Genomic DNA, 20,117 nt, shown 5'->3' on the forward strand with positions numbered 1-20,117 from the left:
AGGAATGTCCTGCAGGTAATTATAGAAGAAAGAACCTACCTCATTACATCCTTTCCTCGCAATTCCCTCATGATAAATGTATATTTTAGCTTATTTTTCTCGATATCATGAATGCAAAACACATTAGTAGTCAGCTGGCGCATGTAAAAAGTTTCCTGGACAGGGATCACTGGTAACTGAATGTTCTGCATAAAATCTATTGCCAGAGATAATACACGGTGTTTATCTTTCATTTCAGTTTCCGATTCAAGTTTATTATAGAATTTTTTAGCCCAGCTCTTGTGCACCATCAACTCAACAACTGCACACCGTTTTGCCGCATCATTAATATGGGGATTTAGAATCTTAACTTTTAATTCTCCACACAAGCAGCATGCATCGACCTGAGGGTGCCCAAATGACAGGGAGTAGTTTTCATTGAAAAATAAAGCAAATGTCTGGTAGCTACATTTAACATCAGTATGTTTCTCCTTGAACATTTTATACATCAACTTAATATTGAGTCTTGCATCTAACAACTTAGTTGTTCTCCCACTGTAGTGGCTTTCTCTTACTGGGTAGCTATTAATGTGTTCTCTCATGAGTTGTCTGACTTCGGCTGACAAAGCGTTTACACTTGGAGTTTTCCCTCTTTTGTCATGTGAACTCTGATCTGATATAGGCAGCTATCTCAGTGATTTCACTCTCTTATCACTTAAAGCTAGAAGATCCAGAAATGCTTTGTAATGTACCTTCCTTTTGATGTTACCCACAATTTCATGGTAAGTAAATACTTTATTGACTTGTCGAATTGAATTGTCTTTTCTAGGTCGACATCGCTGGACGTTATGTATGTCTATAATTGACTGAATATAAACATCTTGTTCATCCTTAGAAGGCAAGTTATGAAGCCGTACTAAAACAGATTCCTTTTCATCTGCACTGATGTCTTGAAAGTACTTGAACCTCTTGCACCTGAAAACATAAAAGAATCCTGTATAGAAACATATTCTCAATTGACTGCCAAACTAGCAGAGGCGATACTAAACTGTGCGCTGTGAACAAAAGCAGCGCCATGGACGATCCATAATAAAGTTTACCCAAACACTAGTTACAGTGTTCAAAAAACTGTCGCTAACATCCAGTATAATTAAAAATTACCTGCAGTCACATCCTGTAATTGTAACTGGTATGCATTGTCTTTTTTAGTTAATATATTCTTGGCCTTTTAGCTTTGTGTTTTTGAAATATTCCTCTTATCGTCTTACTTCTTGTCGTGATACAGTGGCACCTTCCATTGCTTTCTGAAATAAAACTGGAAATATTGTCAACAAACGAATGTGTTGGTTAACAACGTACGCTTTCAGCTGTTTCCCTCCACTGAATAAGTCGTGCAGGTTAGCCAACATGCTCTGCACATTGAAGTTAACATTTCCTTGTGAAGTGTCAAACTTTTTGGCTGAAATGCAGTTGCTTAGCAAGAAGGGCTTCAGCCCTGGACTGAATTCCTTTCTGCATAGAACTCAAAACAAGAAGCTTCAGTTTGTGTATTTCCAAGCACTGGACGGAATACATTTTTGCTTAGAACGATGGGAACAGCCATAACGATACAATTTCCATCATAATCTCATTTTCACAATTTCATGACTGAAGCCCTTTCTGCATGGAGCGATTCAATTAGGCAAAGAGACAAGGCACAACAGAAATTATGAGAAACATATGAGCTACTAAAGTTAACTGACAAAAGAAGAAAACATAAAAATACAGCAAAAGGAGGCAAAAATAAAAACAGATGTCTAAAAAAATTAAGGGGACGTGAAGTGCAAAATAGCATAGCAGGAATGGTTAGAGAAATGGAAAACTGTTGAAGTATGCATGATTAGGGAAACACACATGCCATCTGTAGAAATGTTACAGAAACCTTGGAAGTAGGAGGAAGAGGACGTACGTGAGCATCAAGAATTGAAGTGGTACGTCAGTACTAAGGAAAGATTGGGAGAGGGAAGGAATGTATAGAGGGGTTAAGCCAGAAGATTCGAGACAATATTATAGAAGGGAGAAGAAGTAGATGAGAGGGATGATTAGATACTGTGAGAAGACTTCGCAAAGAGTGCTGAAAGACCTAAGTCGAAACGAGGCATGTGGGGCAGACAACATACCCTTTGATTTATTAAGAACTTTGGGGGAACAAACCATGTCCAGATTATTGGTACATAAGATGTATGGGGCATGAGAAATATCCTGATTCCAGGAAGAATGTATTACTGTCAGTTCCAAAGAAATTGGGTGCTAATTGGTGTTTTTATTTCTGAACTGTCGGTTTAATATGTCATGGTTTCCAGATTCTGACATGAATTATGTGCAGAAGAATTGAAAAACTACAGAATCAAACAGTGAGGAATAATAGTTTAGGTTTATGAGGAGTGTAGGAATACGCATGTCAATACTGGCTGTACGACTTACCTTAGGAGATAGAGTGAAGAACGGTGAAACAGCATTTATAGATTTCGAGAAACTTTTGACATTGTTAACTCAGATATACTCTCTGAAATTGTAAACATGGCAGGGATAAAATACCAGAGCACAAGATGAGAAACCAGATTGCAGTTACAGAAGTCAAAGTGCACAAAAGGGAAACAGTGACTAAGAAAGAAGTGAGACAGCATTGTAACCTGTCCCCTATATTACTCAATCTCTGTATAGTGTAAAGGTAACTGAGAAGAAATCAGGAAAAAGAATTTGAGTTGAGTGAGAAAAAATAAAAATTTGTGTTAACAATGGCAGTGTAATGGCAGACATGGCAAAGTACTTTGAAAATAAGTTGAATTGAATGTATAGTGTATTGATCAGCAGTATAAAGTGAATATCAACAGAAGCAAATAAACAGTAATGGAATCTGGCTGAATTAAATCACAAGTGTTGAATTTGTATATACTTCTATATACACTGGTATACTGGTGCACCATACAGAAGTGTAAGTCTGTTACATGGCGAATGCTATGTCGCATCAGGACCTGAGTGTACATAAACGTCTATGATACATGCACAGATCCAAAACAAATAGTTAAAAGATAACAAATAAAAGACAAGTTGTCGCATACAAAAATACTGTCTACACAAATACAATTATGATGAAGATAGAACTTTATAATGCTCATTCAAGTTGAAAACCTGAAACATGTCTTAGCATAAATACAGCATATAAAGGTGACTGGCTGCTGTATTTCTTCAAATAACTTATTTGTAATGATGTAAAATGAAAAGATTTGCTCTATTTGTTTTAGAGACTGCATATTATGTTTATTTCCCCCCAGATTTTCACCTATAGATACCCTGAATACTTCAAAAGTGTGTGCTCTACTTACCAGTAGATCCAGAACTAGATATATCTTTATCCAACTTGCACTTTTCTCATATGACATTCTGCATGTAGATGCAGTAATTCTTGATTTCCAAAAAGCATTTCACTTCTACGCATACAAATCACTTGTGTAATCTGTCCTAGAATATTGCTCAAGTGTGTGGGATACACACACCATATGGAACATAAAATGCTTAGAATTGTCTGGTCAATATTATTGAGAAAACCTGTGAGGACAACATCTTGCAGTGGCAGAAAATTATCATTGCAAAATGTCACACGCATCACTGTTTTTTGCACACACACTTATCACAGTTGCACCAGCATGGTAGCAAGAGCACATGGCTGGTACAGTCTCAGGGACCACAGTACTTCATCTTCAGTTTCTCCACTGGCAAACACAATGTTCGAAGTAATTATGTTATCCACGCAGACTCAAGGAGGCTGAAATCTCTTGCACAATCTCCATTGTCAACCCGGAATTGGAAGAGCTTGTCCAGGCACACTTAGGGAGGAGTAAGTGACTTGCACAACCTCCACTGAAACCTAGAATTTGAAGAGCTACAGTCATTGCTGTAGAACTGCCATAACGAACAATATTCCATTGGTATGTCTTTCATAAGCTGTGGTACTGAACCTAGTGCTACAGTAAATTGTATGAAGCTATCCAGCATACTCTGTCCACTGAGTTTTGCGTTTGCATGTTAACAAAGGTCATCTTGAATGTGTGTCCAGAATAAAGGAAACAAATTTGCAAGGGAAGTAGATACTGTAATGAATTGTCATGCAAAACTTATAATTCTATATAAAAACAAAGATGAGGTGACTTACCGAACAAAAGCGCTGGCAGGTCGATAGACACACAAACAAACACAAACACAAACACACACACAAAATTCAAGCTTTCGCAACAAACTGTTGCCTCATCAGGAAAGAGGGAAGGAGAGGGGAAGACGAAAGGAAGTGGGAGGAGTAAGTGACTTGCACAACCTCCACTGAAACCTAGAATTTGAAGAGCTACAGTCATTGCTGTAGAACTGCCATAACGAACAATATTCCATTGGTATGTCTTTCATAAGCTGTGGTACTGAACCTAGTGCTACAGTAAATTGTATGAAGCTATCCAGCATGCTCTTTGTCTTTAAATATGTCTGCTTGTGTCTGTATGTGTGGATGGATATGTGCGTGTGTGCGAGTGTATACCTGTCCTTTTTTCCCCCTAAGGTAAGTCTTTCCGCTCCCGGGATTGGAATGACTCCTTACCCTCTCCCTAAAACCCACTTCCTTTCGTCTTCCCCTCTCCTTCCCTCTTTCCTGATGAGGCAACAGTTTGTTGCGAAAGCTTGAATTTTGTGTGTGTGTTTGTGTTTGTGTTTGTGTTTGTTTGTGTGTCTATCGACCTGCCAGCGCTTTTGTTCGGTAAGTCACCTCATCTTTGTTTTTATATATAATTTTTCCCACGTGGAATGTTTCCTTCCATTATATTGAAAACTTATAATTCTGTGCACATGTGCTTTATTCAGAATCCTTATCTGATGTACATACAGTAAATATAGTTATCTCATAACATGTAAGGCCCATCACTAAAGTTCTGGTGTCATTTAGCCAGTTGCTTAAACAAGTAAACAGTTGATCACCAGTCTGGTATTGCATATCAGTCTTGAATATAGAGGTGTCAGAATTGGTCACAGGTTTGTTTGATCCATGGGAGAGTGACACAGAGGTGTTGAAGAAACTGAAATGATTGACTTGTGAAGATAAAGTTACACTACTCTGTGAAAGCATACTTATAAAAGATCAAAAAATGGTTTTAAATATAGTCTCTAGAAATATACTATAGCCCCCTCTTTATCGCACCTGTACGTATCATGAGAACCACATTACATTAATTCCAGTGTGCATAGAGGCATTTAAACAATCACCCTATCACTGGTGTTATTCATTCTACATGTTGAGCAAGTGTAGAGAAAACTAAGGAGAAATTTTGGAAGGGTATTAAAATTCAGGGGGAAGAAACAGGAGTTTACTTTTTGCCATTGGCTTTTTAATTCTGTCAGAGAAGGCAAAGAACATGAAAGATCAGTTGAACAGAGTGTAAAAGAGAGTTTAAGGTAAATGTAAAGGTAAAAAAGAGTGAGTTAGTGGAATGTAGTCAAATTAACTTAGGCCATATTGAATGAAGTGGTTTAGGAAATGAGCTGGAAGTAGTAGATAAGTTTTCCAATTTGAGCAACAAAGTACCTGATAATGCCAGAAGTAAAGAGACTATTAAGTGTTGACTGGCAATAGTAAGAAAAATGTTCGTGGAAAAGAGAAATATTTTAATGGCAAATAACTTACAGATTTAAGTGTTAGGAAATATTGGTTCGGAGCATGGTGCTGAACGGAAGTGGAACTTACACGTTGACACTGCAAACAAGAAGAGAAATGAAGCTTTCAAACTGTGATGCTGCAGAAGAAAGCTGAAGAGTAAATGGGTAAGTTGGATAAATAATGAAGAGGTCCTGAATTGTTCAGAGGAGAGAAGAAATTTGACAGACTTGACTACTTTTAGTAAAATGAAAACCTTGTGCCACACCACTGTAGTACATCATTTGAGGGGCATAAAATAAAACAGCACAGGCTAAAGATGAAGTGGAGTGCTATGTGGTTACGTGTATTTGGCAGTAGCTCAAATGATGCAGTTGTTTCAAGCCAGCCCAGATGACTTCTTTAGCCATCTGCATTCACTTTATACATGTGCAACATTTCCATAGCTGCCAGAAAAAAATATTGGTCAATACTCCAATTTATTAAAAGGCTGTGCTATTATGTTTTGGTTTATCTAGAGACATGATACAGTTCTGTGATTTGGGGATTTCACAGCATACCAGGGCAGTGAACATGTATCTGCAATTTGAAGCAAGTTTTTTGTATATACATGCTCAGTTTGAAATTGTTCCTTCAGTGTTTGTCCCAGAATATAGCTGCTTACTTGCCTGTTTTGCAATGCAACTTGTGTAGCATAATTTGGTTATTATTTGTGGTGTCTTGTGTCATTAACGTTGATTTCATGAGCTGCCCAGGTGAAAAGATACTGTCGCAGTTTCTCCGCACAGCCTTCTACCTTTTGGCTCTGTGTCTTTAGTGCGCACAAACTTGTGCTTGATGAAAGTGAAGACCCACTCTCTTGAAGTTTACATGGTGGGTGAATAGTCAACATTGCCTCAGTATACCAATAAGTTGCTTACCATTGACTTTCAGTGAAAACGCATATTTTGCGATTGTTTGTTGGTCTTCTCAAATTATGTGTCCTTACCACCATACACAGCTTTTCCCTGTGTTCTCGGTGATAAGTTTCACTCCTTACCACTTCTGAATTTTATTATTGGTTACATAATCATGATGTGTCAGACAAGGTATATTCTGAAGCATTTTGATTTCTGTTACAGCAAGTCGTTGCCGTGCTGCTTTTGTTGAGGTCCAACGTTCTGCTCCGTAAAGGTCAGTTGGGTGGATTGAAGATCAGTATATTTTCAACTTGAGTCAGTATGAGATAATCTTAGGACAAAGCGCAAAAATCATTGCCCACAATTTAACTCACATATTGCTAATGTGATTTGTGGTTTCAGGAATGAGTGAGCTGCTGGCTGTGATTTTTTGAGCTATGTTAGTTGAAGATCAAGCAGAGAGCAATCTTCGGCAGATATGTTTGCTGTTGATCTTGATGTTGTCAGTATTATTTGCATTCGTCAACAGGTGTTCACCGTTCATTATACTGAGGTGTGCTCCATACTGTTCAAGGCAGTTCTTCCATACTTGGACTTACCACTGAAGTTTGTTACTGACTTCAGCAGTCAGAACAATATTGTTAGCACACAGCAGTGTCAGAGATGCTAGTTTCTGAATATCTCTGGTGACTGTGTTCAGTATTATAGTGAAGAGACCATCTCAGAGGAAAAACTACATGAGAGCATATGGAATTAGGTAAAAAGCCTTTTTTAGGTGGAGACTTCTAACATTGATTCTCAATAAGCAAGTGATCTGAATGGATAATATTGATGATTCCACAGATTTTCACAAAACCACACTGATGGGTGGTAGCAGTGAGAACCATGTGTACTCCACTGTCTATGATGACCTCTAAGAAAATCATTGTATAGTGAGTGTACAAGAATATAGTTTGAGCATTCAGCTGTTTTCTCCTTTTGTTTCCAAATTGGGCCATTAATGCTGTATGTCCATTTGGCTGCTGTCTTCTTCTCTTCAGTGATGTTATTGAGGAAATGTGACAGCCATTCAGCTGCCTTCCAGTGTATTGTTCTCCACAGTTCTTCTGGCAGCCCAGTTGCCTGCAAAAATTTCATCTGCCCTTGGGCTTTTAGAATTTCAGGTTTGATGTTTGGCATGATATTGGGGCTTTCATAGATCTCCCTTTTATGGGCTTATTTGGCTGGTGCAACTGCCTTCTTTCCATCATGCCTGGCATTACAGTTGATGTTTCGGTTTCTGGTTGTAAACGATTTCAACAACAGTGCAATTTTATGCAAACTTTGATAGCTGCATCTGGATGCATCCAAGATCTGACTCGAGGAGCACAAGTGCGATGCTCATTATGAACCAAATCTTTGATAATGCAAGATGAGTGAGTGCAATGCTCATCATTTTCTCTGAATTCTTAATATAATTGATCACTGAGTTTTGCCACTGCACTCAACAAAAACACAGTCGCACTGAGAACAACAAATTAAGTGTACAAGAGGTTATATTAATTAGTAGTGGGTTGTCTAGCCATCAAAAAATATAACAGTGAGGGACATTGAGATCTAAGACAACAGTTACTTATTTTTTCTAATGGTTAATATAAATCACAGTGAAATGAACAGAAAGGTTCTCTAAAACTCAAACTACTAAATGAATATAACACTCTGGGGAGATACCCGTTTGGAGAAAAAAATGACAAACTCTGCTCGTCTGGGCAGCTCATGAAATCAAAATTAATGATGCAACAAGATCCCAGAAATTATAACCAAATTCAGCAACACAAGTTGTGTGGCAAAGTAGCAAGTAAAGAGCTGTTCAGAATGTGGATCACACTTCTGCAATTTGTGACACTTACATTTCTCCAAATTGGCTATTGTGTGCCAATCAGCATGATACAGTGGCTGGAGATTACTCCCTGTCATTGACAGCCAGTGTGTGTGTGTGTGTGTGTGTGTGTGTGTGTGTGTGTGTGTGTCATTTGATAATAAACATGTGCAAATGTTTCACATCACCCACTCTTTAGTGGTATGAAACACCACAGTACCTGTGCTTTGTATTGAAAGCATTATAGTATGGGGTATCATGTGAAATTTGTGACTAGAGGATTTCGTGGTCCAGAGAAAGTAGCATGTTGTATGGAGTGGAATTTACAGCTGCAGAAGTAACTTCTTAAGTTCTCCCCCCTGCGGGCCCGGGGATTAGAATAGGCCCGAGGTATTCCTGCCTGTTGTAAGAGGTGACTAAAAGGAGTCTCACACCTTTTGACCTTTATGTGATGTGAGGGTTTGACCTCCATTTTTCAAAATTTTCCCAAAAATGGAGCCAATTGGGGAAGTGTGCCTTACATGGGGCATCGTGTACATCGTCAATTAAGATCCTTAGCCCACTTTTTTGTCGTGGCATTGCGGTCCCACTCATCTTCCTTGGGCGAGGACACCTTCCTGGGTGTGTTTTCCTGCACCCACTATGCAGTGTCGTTTTCTGCGCCGACCATGACCGTGGAATTCTTTGCACCTCATATCCAGCACAGTAGCCAGTCCGTTGTGGTGGGGCCATCATGTACCTTGTTGATTGTAGCCCCCTGACTATGCAGGGATCGCTCTGCTGATGCCTGTGCCGTTAACTCCCCATGTATGCCAAGGAATAGATACCAGTCATCCTGGGGCATCGGGACTCCCTGCAATGGCCATACTGCCAGGTGGCCTTTGCTGCGGCTGGGTTTCGCCCGTGGGGAGTGCCACTGGTCAGAATGGGTGCCATCAGGGTAGATGACGCATACCATGTCATCACTTGCTGGTGAGCAAACGCCAGCAGTCTCTAAGCGTTCCAAGTCTCAGTACAATGCAAGGAAGTATTATCCTAAATTGTTCCCCTCCCTGGCCACACCATGGGAGTAATGCCAGGCTAAGTAAGGCAGCGAACCTTATTCACCCCAGTACCTCATATATTTGAGAGCTGATAGGGTCTCCTTTGTCTCGAAGTCTCAGTTTTTTGTAGAGCATTTAGAGGACAAGTTTGGGGAGGGGGAGGGCTTGTCCAAAATGTGGTCAGGGTCAGTCTTGATAAAAACGGCATCCTCTGTCCAGTCATGGGCATTACTCGCTTGTGACAATTGGGGATGTTTCCATTACCATCATCTCTCATAAGAGCTTAAATATGGTCCAGGGTATTATATTCCACAGGGACCTTCTTTTGCAGTCTGCCAACAAGCTGCGCGCCAACTTATTGGTACGAGGAGTTCATTTTGTCCGACGCGTCCATTGGGGTCCGAGGGATAATAAGGTTGCCACCAGTGCCCTCATCTTGGTCTTAGAGGGTGACACATTACCTGAGAAGGTCAAGGTGATGGTGTGCCACTGTGATGTCAAGCCATATATCCCTCCCCCAATGCGGTGCTTTGAGTGCTGGAAGTTTGGCCACATGTCTTCCTGCTGTACCTCCAGATTGTGGACGTCCATCCCATCCCAATATTCCATGTGCCCCACCTCCCATCCATGTCAACTGTGGAGAGCATCATTCCCCTTGCTCACCAGACTGCAGGATTTTATAGCAAGAAAGGAAAATTGTGGAATGCAAGACCTAGACTGAGGCTAAGAGGAAATTTGGGCACCTACATCCAGTGGCTATGACCTCCTATGCTGCTGCTATGAGAACAGGTGTAACCCCTTCAGTTCTGTGAATTGTGTCTGAGGATGAGGTGAAGATTCTGGGATCCACTGAGGACCTAGATCTCGCCCGACTCTCAGACACAATGGACATAGCCTATTCAGGAAATTAGTTGGTGGCAGCAGGTGACCCTGAGGCCTCATTGAGTGTTTCATGCCTTCCCAGTGTCACAATCACTTCATCCTCCAGTGGAATTGCGGAGGTTTTTTCCACCACCTGGCAGAGCTATGGCAACTGTTAAACTTTACACCTGCTTTCTGCATTGCCCTCCAGGAAACCTGGTTCCCGGCAATGCCAACCCCTGTCCTTCGCGGCTACAGGGGATATTACAAGAACCATAGCGAAAATAATAAAGTGTCAGGTGGAGTTTGCGTTTATATCCTGAACTCGGTATGTAGTGAACTTGTGGCCCTTCAGACTCCTATTGAAGCTGTGGATGTCTGGATACGGATGATACAGGAAATAACTGTCTGCAATGTATATCTCCCTCCAGATGGTGCGGTACCCCTGAACATATTGGCTGCACTGACTGATCAACTCCCTAAACCTTTTTCTACTTTCGGGAGATTTTAACACCCGTAACCCCTTGTGGGGTAGCACCATGCTTACTGACCGTGGCAGAGATGTCGAAAATTTACTGTCTCAACTCGACCTCTTCCTTTTAAATACATTTCAGTGTGACTCATGTTACTTGGCCTTTGATTTATCAATTTGTAGCCTAGGACTTATCCCATCTATCCACTGGAGAGCACGTGACGACCTGTGTGGTAGTGACCACTTCCCCATCTTCCTGTCACTCCCCTGGTGTCATGCCCTCGTTCACCTACCCAGATGGGTTTTAAACAAGGCAGGTTGGAAAGCCTTCACCCCTGCTGTCACTGTTGAATCTCCCTCACACGGTGCCATCGATGTTGTGATTGAGCAGGTCACTACAATGATCGCTTCTGACGTGGAAAACGGGATTCCTCGTTCTATAGGGTGCCACCAGCGAAAGATAGTCCCTTGGTGGTCACCGGAAGTCACTGAGGCACTGAAGGAGTGTCGGAGAGCTCTATGGCGGCATAAACGGCACCCTTCCCTAGGGCACCTAATAGCCTTTAAGCGCTCCATGCCGTCATTCACCTCCTTATAAAATGATGGAAACAGGAGTGTTGGGAGAGGTACATGTTGACCATTGGGTGCCATGCGTCACCTTCCCAAGTGTGGATGAAGATCAGGCATCTTTTTGGGTACCAGACATCGACAGGTGACCCTGGCGTTAACATCAATAGCATGCTCTCTACCGATGCAGACATGATTGGCAAGCACTTTGCTGAGCACTATGCTCGAGCCTCTGCGTCAGAGTTTCATATCCTCAAACTTCAGATGGAAAGGAAAGTCCTTTCGTTCACTACACGCCACAGTGAACCCTATAACACCCCATTTACAGTGTGGAAGCTCCTCAGTGCCCTTGCACATTGCCCCGATATAGCTCCTGGTATGGATCAGATCCACACACAGATGATTAAACATCTCTCATCTGCCTACAATCAATATCTCCTCGTCATCTTCATCCGATCTGGTGCGATGGCATCTTTCCACCACAATGGCAGGAGAGCACCATCATTCCGGTGCTAAAACCTGGTAAATATCCGCTTGATGTGGGTAGCTATTGGCTCATCAGCCTCACCAACATTCTCTGTAAGATGCTGGAATGTATGGTGTGTCGGCAGTTGGAATGGGTCCTGGAGTCACGTGTTCTACTGGCTCCATTTGAGGGTGGCTTCTGCCAGGGTCGCTCTGCCACTGATAATCTTGTCCCCTCAATTCTGCCATCCGAACAGTCTTTTCCAGATGCCAACACCAAGTTGCCATCTTTCTTGACTTTCCTAAAGCATATGACACTACCTGGCACCATCATATCCATGCCACATTGTATGAGTGGGGCCTCTGGGGCCTGAGTTCTGTATTGAGTGTATCTCTATTTTTAGTGGCCATTAACAGCCTAGCAGCAGCTGTAGGACTGTTGGTCTCCCCTTATCTGTATGCAGATGACATGTGCATTTCGTATTGCTCCTCCAGTACTGGTGTTGCTGAGCGGTGCCTGCAGGGAACCATTCACAAGGCGCAGTCATGGGCTCTAGCCCAGGCTTTCAATTTCCAGCCACGAAGTTGTGTTTCATGCATTTCTGTCAGTGTCGTTCATCCAGAGCCAGACATTATCTTAATGACGATCCACTCACTGTAGTGGAGACATATCGATTCTTAGGACTGGTTTTTGATGCCCGATTGACTTGGCTACCTACCTTCATCAGCTTAAGCAGAAGTGCTGGCAGCACCTCAATGCCCTCCACTGCCTGAGCACCACTAACTGAGGTACAGATCGCTCTATGCTGCTGCAGCTCTACAGAGCCCTTGTTCAATCTCGCCTTGACTATTGGAGTCTGGTTTACAGTTTGGCAGAACCCTCAGCGGTGCATTTACTCAACCAGTGCACCACTGTGGCGTTCGCCAAGCGACGGGAGCTTTTGGAAAGAGTCCGGTGACCAGTGTCCTGGTGGAGGCCGGATTCCTTCCACTGAGGGTCCAACGTGCACAACTGCTTGTCAGTTATGTTGCACACGTTTGTAGTTCTCCTGAGCATCTGAATTACCGTCTCCTTTTCTCACCTGTGGCAGTTCATCTCTGCATCAGTGGCCCAGGTCAGGGCTCATGATCACGGTTCGCGTGCAATCCCTTCTGTCCAAACTGGAGTCCATCCCTTTACCATCTCTACTTCAGGTCCATTCCCGTATACCTCCATGGTGTACACTCTGGCAGAAGCTTCGTCTGGACCTTTTGCATGGCCCTAAGGACTCCGTTAACTCCGCTGTCACTTCCTCTCGATTCTTGACATGTTCCCATGTTCTGAAGTTGTTTACACCAACGGCTCAATGGCTGATGGTCGCATATGCTTTGCGTGTGTTCATGGAGGACATATTGAACAGCACTCCGTGCCAGATTGCTGCAGTGTTTTTGCTGCAGAGCTGGCGGCCATATCTCGTGCTCTTCAGCACAACCGCTCATGCCCTGGCGAGTCATTTCTCCAGTGTACTGACTCCTTGAGCAGCCTACAAGCTATCGACCAGTGCTACCCTCTCCATCCTTTGGTAGCATCCATTCAGGAGTCCGGCTATGCCCTGGAATGGTCCCGTTGTTCAGTGATGTTTATGTGGACCCCAGGACATGTCAGAATCCCATGCAACAAATTGCCGACACGCTGACCAAACAGGCTACATTGAAACTGCTCCTGGAGGTGGGTATCTCTGAAACTGACCTGCATTCTGTCTTAAACCGCAAGATTTTTCGGCTTTGGGGGACGGAGTGGCATAACAGTATGCACAACAAACTGCATGTCATTAAGGAGACTGCGAATGTGTGGAAGTCTTCCCTGTGATCTTCTCGCAGGAGTTCAGTTGTCTTTTGTTGGCTCCGCATTGACTGTGCGTGGCTCACACATTGTTAGCTCCTCTGTTGCAGGGACCCAGCTCAGTGTCGCTGTGGTTCCCAAATGACAGTCATCCACCTCTTGCTGGGCTGCCCACTTTTAGCTGCTTTGCAGTGGACTTTTAACTTTCTCAGGACTCTACCATCAGTGTTGGGCGACAATGCCTTAACAGCAGCTTTAGTTTTGCGTTTTATTCGTGAGGGTGGGTTTTATCATTTGATCTGAGTTTTAGTGCATGTCATTTGTCCCTCTGTGTCCTCCACCCTAAAAGTCACCCTAGGACTTTTAGGGTGGAGATTTTAATGTGGTGCAGAGTGGCTGGCTTCTCCTTTTTTATTCTCATGGTCAGCCAGCCATGGTAATCTGCTTTTTTGTTATTAATCTCTTCTCCTTGTTTCTTGCGTCTTTCTTGTCCTGTTTTGTGCATTATAATGTTTATTGTCCTTCTGGCGTTCTTCTGGTTCTTCCTTTCTCCTGTTACCGTGGCATACTTCTTCTTTGTTTTCTTCTTTTTCTTGGGTAATTGTTCTACTGCGAACAAGGGACCGACAACCTCACAGCTTGGTTCCTTTCTCCCCCTTTTATACCAACCAACCATCTTAACTTCTGGTGTGCTCCAGAGAAATGTGTTGGGACCCTTGCTGTTCTTGTTGAATATTAATAATCTCACAGACAGTATTAATAGTAACATCAGAAGTTTCCCAGATGACGCAGTTAATTATAATTAGGTATTGCCTGAAAAAAAGCTGCTCACACATTGCCACAAGTTGATAAGATTTCAGAACGCAGCAATGATTGGCAACATGCTGTAAATTTTCAGAAATATAAAATTGTCTCTTCACAAAACAAGAAACAGTAGTGTCCTGCAATAACAGTATCAATGAGTCACAGTCAGTTAACTCATACCAATACCTTTGTGTGAAAATGTGTAAGGATATGAAATGGAATATTCATATAGTCTCATTTTATAGGTAAAGCAGGTGTCAGTTAGATTCATTGGTAGATAGTAGGGAAAAAAAATCTGTCTACAAAGGAGATAGCTTATAAAAACATTTATGTGAATCATTCTGGAGTACTGCAAGGCGTGACCGACACCAAATAGGACTAACAAAGAGTATAGAAAGTATGGCAGCTTGAATAGTCACAAATGTGTTTGATCAGTAGGAGAGCACCACAGAGATATCGGGAAAACTGAACTGAACTGGCAGGAACTTGAAGATTGACACAGATTAACTGGTGAAAACATACTTTTAAAGTATCAAGAACCAAATTTGAGGAATCTGGAAATGTATACAACCACCTCTGTATAACTTGTACAGGAACCTTGAGACAGGATTAAACTACTTACAATGTGTACAGAGACATTTAAGCAATCATTCTTCCTGTCCTAATAATTGGCGCAATGGAAACCACCTTATGCTATACACTTCAGTGGTTCGCAGAGTATGGATGTAGGTTGTTAAGGCTTGATTGGTGTCAGGAGGGTGTAAACAATAATCTTGAATAGTTCATTTTGAAACATATATAGTCCTGTAGCAAGATCTGAGAGATGGTGAGAGCTCTTTTGGATGTTGCAATTCGGCATGATTGGTGTGTGAAACAGTTTGATGTAAATACTGCATTTGTCACCAGTATTTTGGAGGAAATGTACATCCATCGGCCATTGGGCTTTCTAATGGTGCAGGACATGTATGTAACTTGCTGAAAAATAATATGGTTTGAAGCAAGCTTCAAACTGATGTTACAAATGTTTCGTTGAATTTCTCAGTGAATTTAATTAGTTGGAGAGCTGTGCTGATCTGTTTCTGTTTGTTTTACAGTGTAAACATAGTACTGCTTTTTCATATTGATGACTTCTTATGGGCTGTGCTGATTCACTAGTAAATTTATTTGACAGTTGGCTAATTGTTTCCAGGTTACTGTAGATGCTGCTGCTGTTGATTTTGATTATTACTACATGAGATTATAATGAAGAAGTTTGACAAATTTATTCAGATACATCATTTTGTATAGATGAAGTGAATTTTATAGAAATATAACATGAAGGACGCAAAGTTGTTAGCTTGAACCAGGGTGGATAGTTTGCGAATCACCTCATTCCATTTATTGCTGAACTGTATTGAGAGTTTTCTTACATGTTGTTAATGTTGCTTAGAGAATCCAGTATTCAGTGATACTGATGCAGAATGTATTGCTGAAATGAATACTTAGATGTGTTATATTAACAATTGCAGATGAAGATAAGTGTGATGGTAGAGTAGATACAAATATCGAAATTTCAAGTGACACTAATCGTACTGAAGACAAGTACATGAGATAGTCAACACGTGGCGTTATTCTCAAGTCTAGGTGGTCAGCTTAGGTGGAAAATTAAGGCAGATTAATGTGTTGCTCTCTCGTCAATGGAAGTTGAGTATGTGACTACAGGCTTTACTTCCAGATCACTTAGCTTTTGAAAGAAGTTACTATTGTTTAAACGTTAGTTCCTAACTGAAAATACGTGAAGTGCCCAAGTTTATTAACGAATCAAGATTTTGTGAGAAATCTAAACACACAGACATACAGTATCATTATATTCATAGAAACTAAAGCAGTTTTTGATTGCCTGTTTCTTTATTTAATGCAGTCAGTTTAGTTAAATACAGAAATCTGTGATCAAAGACAGTTGTAGTTTCTATGAGTTATTAAACATTGGTTTCCTGAAATCTTACAGTTGATTATGTCATCCCTCATCATCATTGTATTCATTGACTGGTTGAGGATAACGAGATTAGAATGTGTTAAACACCAACCAGGATACAGACATCTGATGTTCTTACAAAAGGGTTAAAATTTTTGAAGTCACATTTGATGATGAAGCTTGTTGACATTGTGTCAGCTTCATGAGAGAAAACATTGCAGGAGAGTGTGAAAGTATTTGTTTGTTCATTAATAGTTTTTGAACATGTGGCAATTTTACTGTATCTTAATAACCTTTGAACATTTGAACTAGTGATACCGAAAGTCTTCGGTGCAGTTATAGCTATGTTGTTGGTGTCAAATGATCATTGTGCCAAATCACAGTGTGGATTACTGTCATGCTTTTAATGAGTAAAATTCCAGTTTAACTTCACATTCTATAAAACAGCAGCTAGAATGATCAAGTCATGCAAACACCTGTGAGTAGCAACCTGCAGAACTGTGAAGTGGAATAATCACATAATCTCAGTTTTAGGTAAATCAAATGAAAATCCTTTTTGTACCTTAATATGCTTTGCATGTCCATGTCCACATGCCTTTGCTTGGGTGCAGGTCTTCTTTTATCCTAGCAAAGATGCTTTGTGATGAATTATATAATTGCATGTACTTATTTTGCGTCACTAAATGCAGCTTAATGGAAAGTCAGTATTTTTATCCACCTAGAGCAGCTGACCTTTCTTTTCTTTTCCACTCTTCATTTTCATGCAAGAAGGGAGAAAATACTTTTATGATTTTCTGTACTTGAAGTGTACTATGGAACTGGAAACATTCCATAATGTCCAGGAAGCTGTAAACCGTGTTATCCATTTATTGGAAATCAACTTGTTATGAAAAGTGTTAAATTATTATGCGTTGTTGTTTTCCATTTTTGTGTTACAGTTACTGAATTTTGTGGAAACAACTTTACTGTTCTCTGACAGTGGAGTAGATATGAACATAATTAAATGGAATCGTGTAGTTTTACTACATGGCCCTCCTGGTACAGGAAAAACTTCATTGTGTAAAGCTCTTGCACAAAAGTTGGCCATTCGACTGGGGCATCGATATACGCATGGAGAATTTATTGAAATCAACAGCCACAGCTTATTTTCTAAGTGGTTTTCAGAGGTATTGATTTTATGTATATTCATGGACATTTGTTGGTTTTCATTAGCTTACTAAGAAAAAGAAGAAACTGTTCAATATTGTACATTTAGCGATCATTTACAGAGTGGTAAACTGGTGACCAAGATGTTCTCCAAGATTCAAGAATATATTGAAAATCCTAATGCCCTTGTTTGTGTGTTGATTGATGAGGTGGAAAGCTTAACACATGCTAGGAAATCTGCTCTTGCAGGTACTGAGCCTTCTGACTCTATTCGAGTAGTCAATGCCGTTCTAACACAGATTGATCAGATACAAAGGTAAATTGTCTCATTGATATCAGGTGTATGTTTATGGGTCTTCCTTAACATTCGTTTTCATGTACTATTTTTTTTTAATCACAACAGGTATCGCAATGTATTAGTTTTAGCAACATCCAATGTGACTGGGGCAATAGACACAGCATTTGTGGACCGTGCTGACATAAAACAGTACATTGGGCCGCCTTCACCATTTGCAATATATAAAATATTTTTATCTTGTATTGAAGAACTTCAAAGGGTAATTTATTTGAAGTATATCTGTCTGCTTTTTACATAAATTCATGTTCTTTTTTTTTATTGCCTTCTTGTTTTAGACTGGCATCATTACATCCAATGACAGCCTTATGAACCTGAAGTTGCTTCAGTTGTCCTCATCAGAATCTACAGAAGGCACAAAAAATAATCTCACTAAAAACAGTTTGTTCCTGCTTAACATAGCCAGGTTTGAAAATTAAAGCGTAACTGAATTTTGTTAATAGTACATCCTATGAAAACACCTCTGTAAAATTCTATTACAAACAAATTATTTCATATTAGAAACTGACATGTCTCTTTGTAATTCAACTATCTTACGTGCACTCCAGTAAATTGTGGATAATTGACATTTTGGCTTATTCATTTCTCCAGGAAAAGTGAAGGTCTAAGTGGAAGGTCACTCAGAAAAATTCCATTTTTAGCACATTCGTACTATATTCAGAAACAAACAACGTCATTGGAAGAATTCCTTGAAGCAATGGAAAAAACTGTATTGAAACAGTTACAGGACCAAAAATTTTCCTTTGGAGGAGTACCACATAAAAATAGTGGTTGCAACTGTGTTGGATGATGCAACCACACTGTTTCCCTTTTTTAGGTGAGCACTAACAAGACCTTTTTTACTTTTCTTTGTTGCGTTATTGCAATAAAGCACATTTGTCAAATATGCTAACAACTGCTGCTAATATTTTGATTATGAGGTAGACTGTAAATATATTAAAAGCAGGAGAAAATAAATTTAAAAAAAATGTTTCAAGAATTTGTACAAATAGTGTTTTGCTTGTTCATAATTTATCCACGGATAACTAATAAATTATCTTGGTTTCCTTGCAGGTACTTATGCACCATTTCTTGGTAGATAACATGTGAAATATAAGCTTGCAGTAAAATGAGATTTTTACTGTCTGCAGCATACGCATATGAGCTACAAATGGTGAAGTGTGTGTTAAATTGTGACAAAGTGTAATATTTTTACATGTAAGATCTAAATATTGTACATCTAGTGAAGTCTGTTGTATAAGTAAATTAAAGAGACAAACATTTTTTCTAAAAAAGGGAAGAAATTTTACTGGAGACCATTAGATAAGACATAGAATTTTGATGTCTTCATTTGAAATTGGTAAATTGCTTGAATGAGAGCTACTGAAAACTACTGAGTTGTGAAATATGAATATGTAATGTCTTTGACATTGCTAGAGAACTGTGCTAACTGTTTAATTGAGGCTACTATAATTTTTAACTTTGCTTCTTCACGCAGTGGGCTCTAAATATTTCTCAGTTACATGTTATAATAGAGGGAAACATTCCACATAGGAAATATATATCTAAAAACAAAGATGATGTGACTTACCAAATGAAAGTGCTGGCAGGTCGACAGACACAAACAAACACAAACATACACACAAAATTCAAGCTTTCGCAACAAACTGTTGCCTCATCAGGAAAGAGGGAAGGAGAGGGAAAGACGAAAGGAAGTGGGTTTTAAGGGAGAGAGTAAGGAGTCATTCCAATCCCGGGAGCGGAAAGACTTACCTTAGGGGGAAAAAAGGACGGGTATACACTCGCACACACACACATATCCATCCACACATATACAGACACAAGCAGACATACACAGTTGTCTGCTTGTGTCTGTATATGTGTGGATGGATATGTGTGTGTGTGCGAGTGTATACCCGTCCTTTTTTCCCCCTAAGGTAAGTCTTTCCGCTCCCGGGATTGGAATGACTCCTTACCCTCTCCCTTAAAACCCACTTCCTTTCGTCTTTCCCTCTCCTTCCCTCTTTCCTGATGAGGCAACAGTTTGTTGCGAAAGCTTGAATTTTGTGTGTATGTTTGTGTTTGTTTGTGTCTGTCGACCTGCCAGCACTTTCATTTGGTAAGTCACATCATCTTTGTTTTTAGATATCAGTTACATGTTACACGCAAATGTCATTTAACTATGGTGATGAGCTTCTTCTTCACAAAATTTTTTTCAAACTTCACACTAATGCATATCTCC

The 20,117-nt window shown here is 40.4% G+C and overlaps 1 protein-coding gene across 1 annotated transcript in view; it reads left to right on the top strand.

Moving 5' to 3' along the window:
- Positions 1–19,388, top strand: part of LOC124615788 (pachytene checkpoint protein 2 homolog) — a 30,742-nt gene extending 11,354 nt beyond the window's left edge. Inside the window, exons 4-9 of the mRNA XM_047143906.1 lie at positions 17,334–17,561; positions 17,664–17,857; positions 17,945–18,098; positions 18,175–18,302; positions 18,488–18,713; positions 18,950–19,388. Of these exons, the coding sequence (XP_046999862.1) occupies positions 17,334–17,561; positions 17,664–17,857; positions 17,945–18,098; positions 18,175–18,302; positions 18,488–18,686 (903 nt within the window). The 3' untranslated portion in view covers positions 18,687–18,713; positions 18,950–19,388. The remainder of the gene's footprint in view (positions 1–17,333; positions 17,562–17,663; positions 17,858–17,944; positions 18,099–18,174; positions 18,303–18,487; positions 18,714–18,949) is intronic.
- The last annotated feature ends 729 nt before the right edge of the window (positions 19,389–20,117 follow it).

This window comes from Schistocerca americana, chromosome 5 (assembly GCF_021461395.2).
Source record: "Schistocerca americana isolate TAMUIC-IGC-003095 chromosome 5, iqSchAmer2.1, whole genome shotgun sequence".
Lineage (NCBI taxonomy): Eukaryota > Metazoa > Arthropoda > Insecta > Orthoptera > Acrididae > Schistocerca > Schistocerca americana.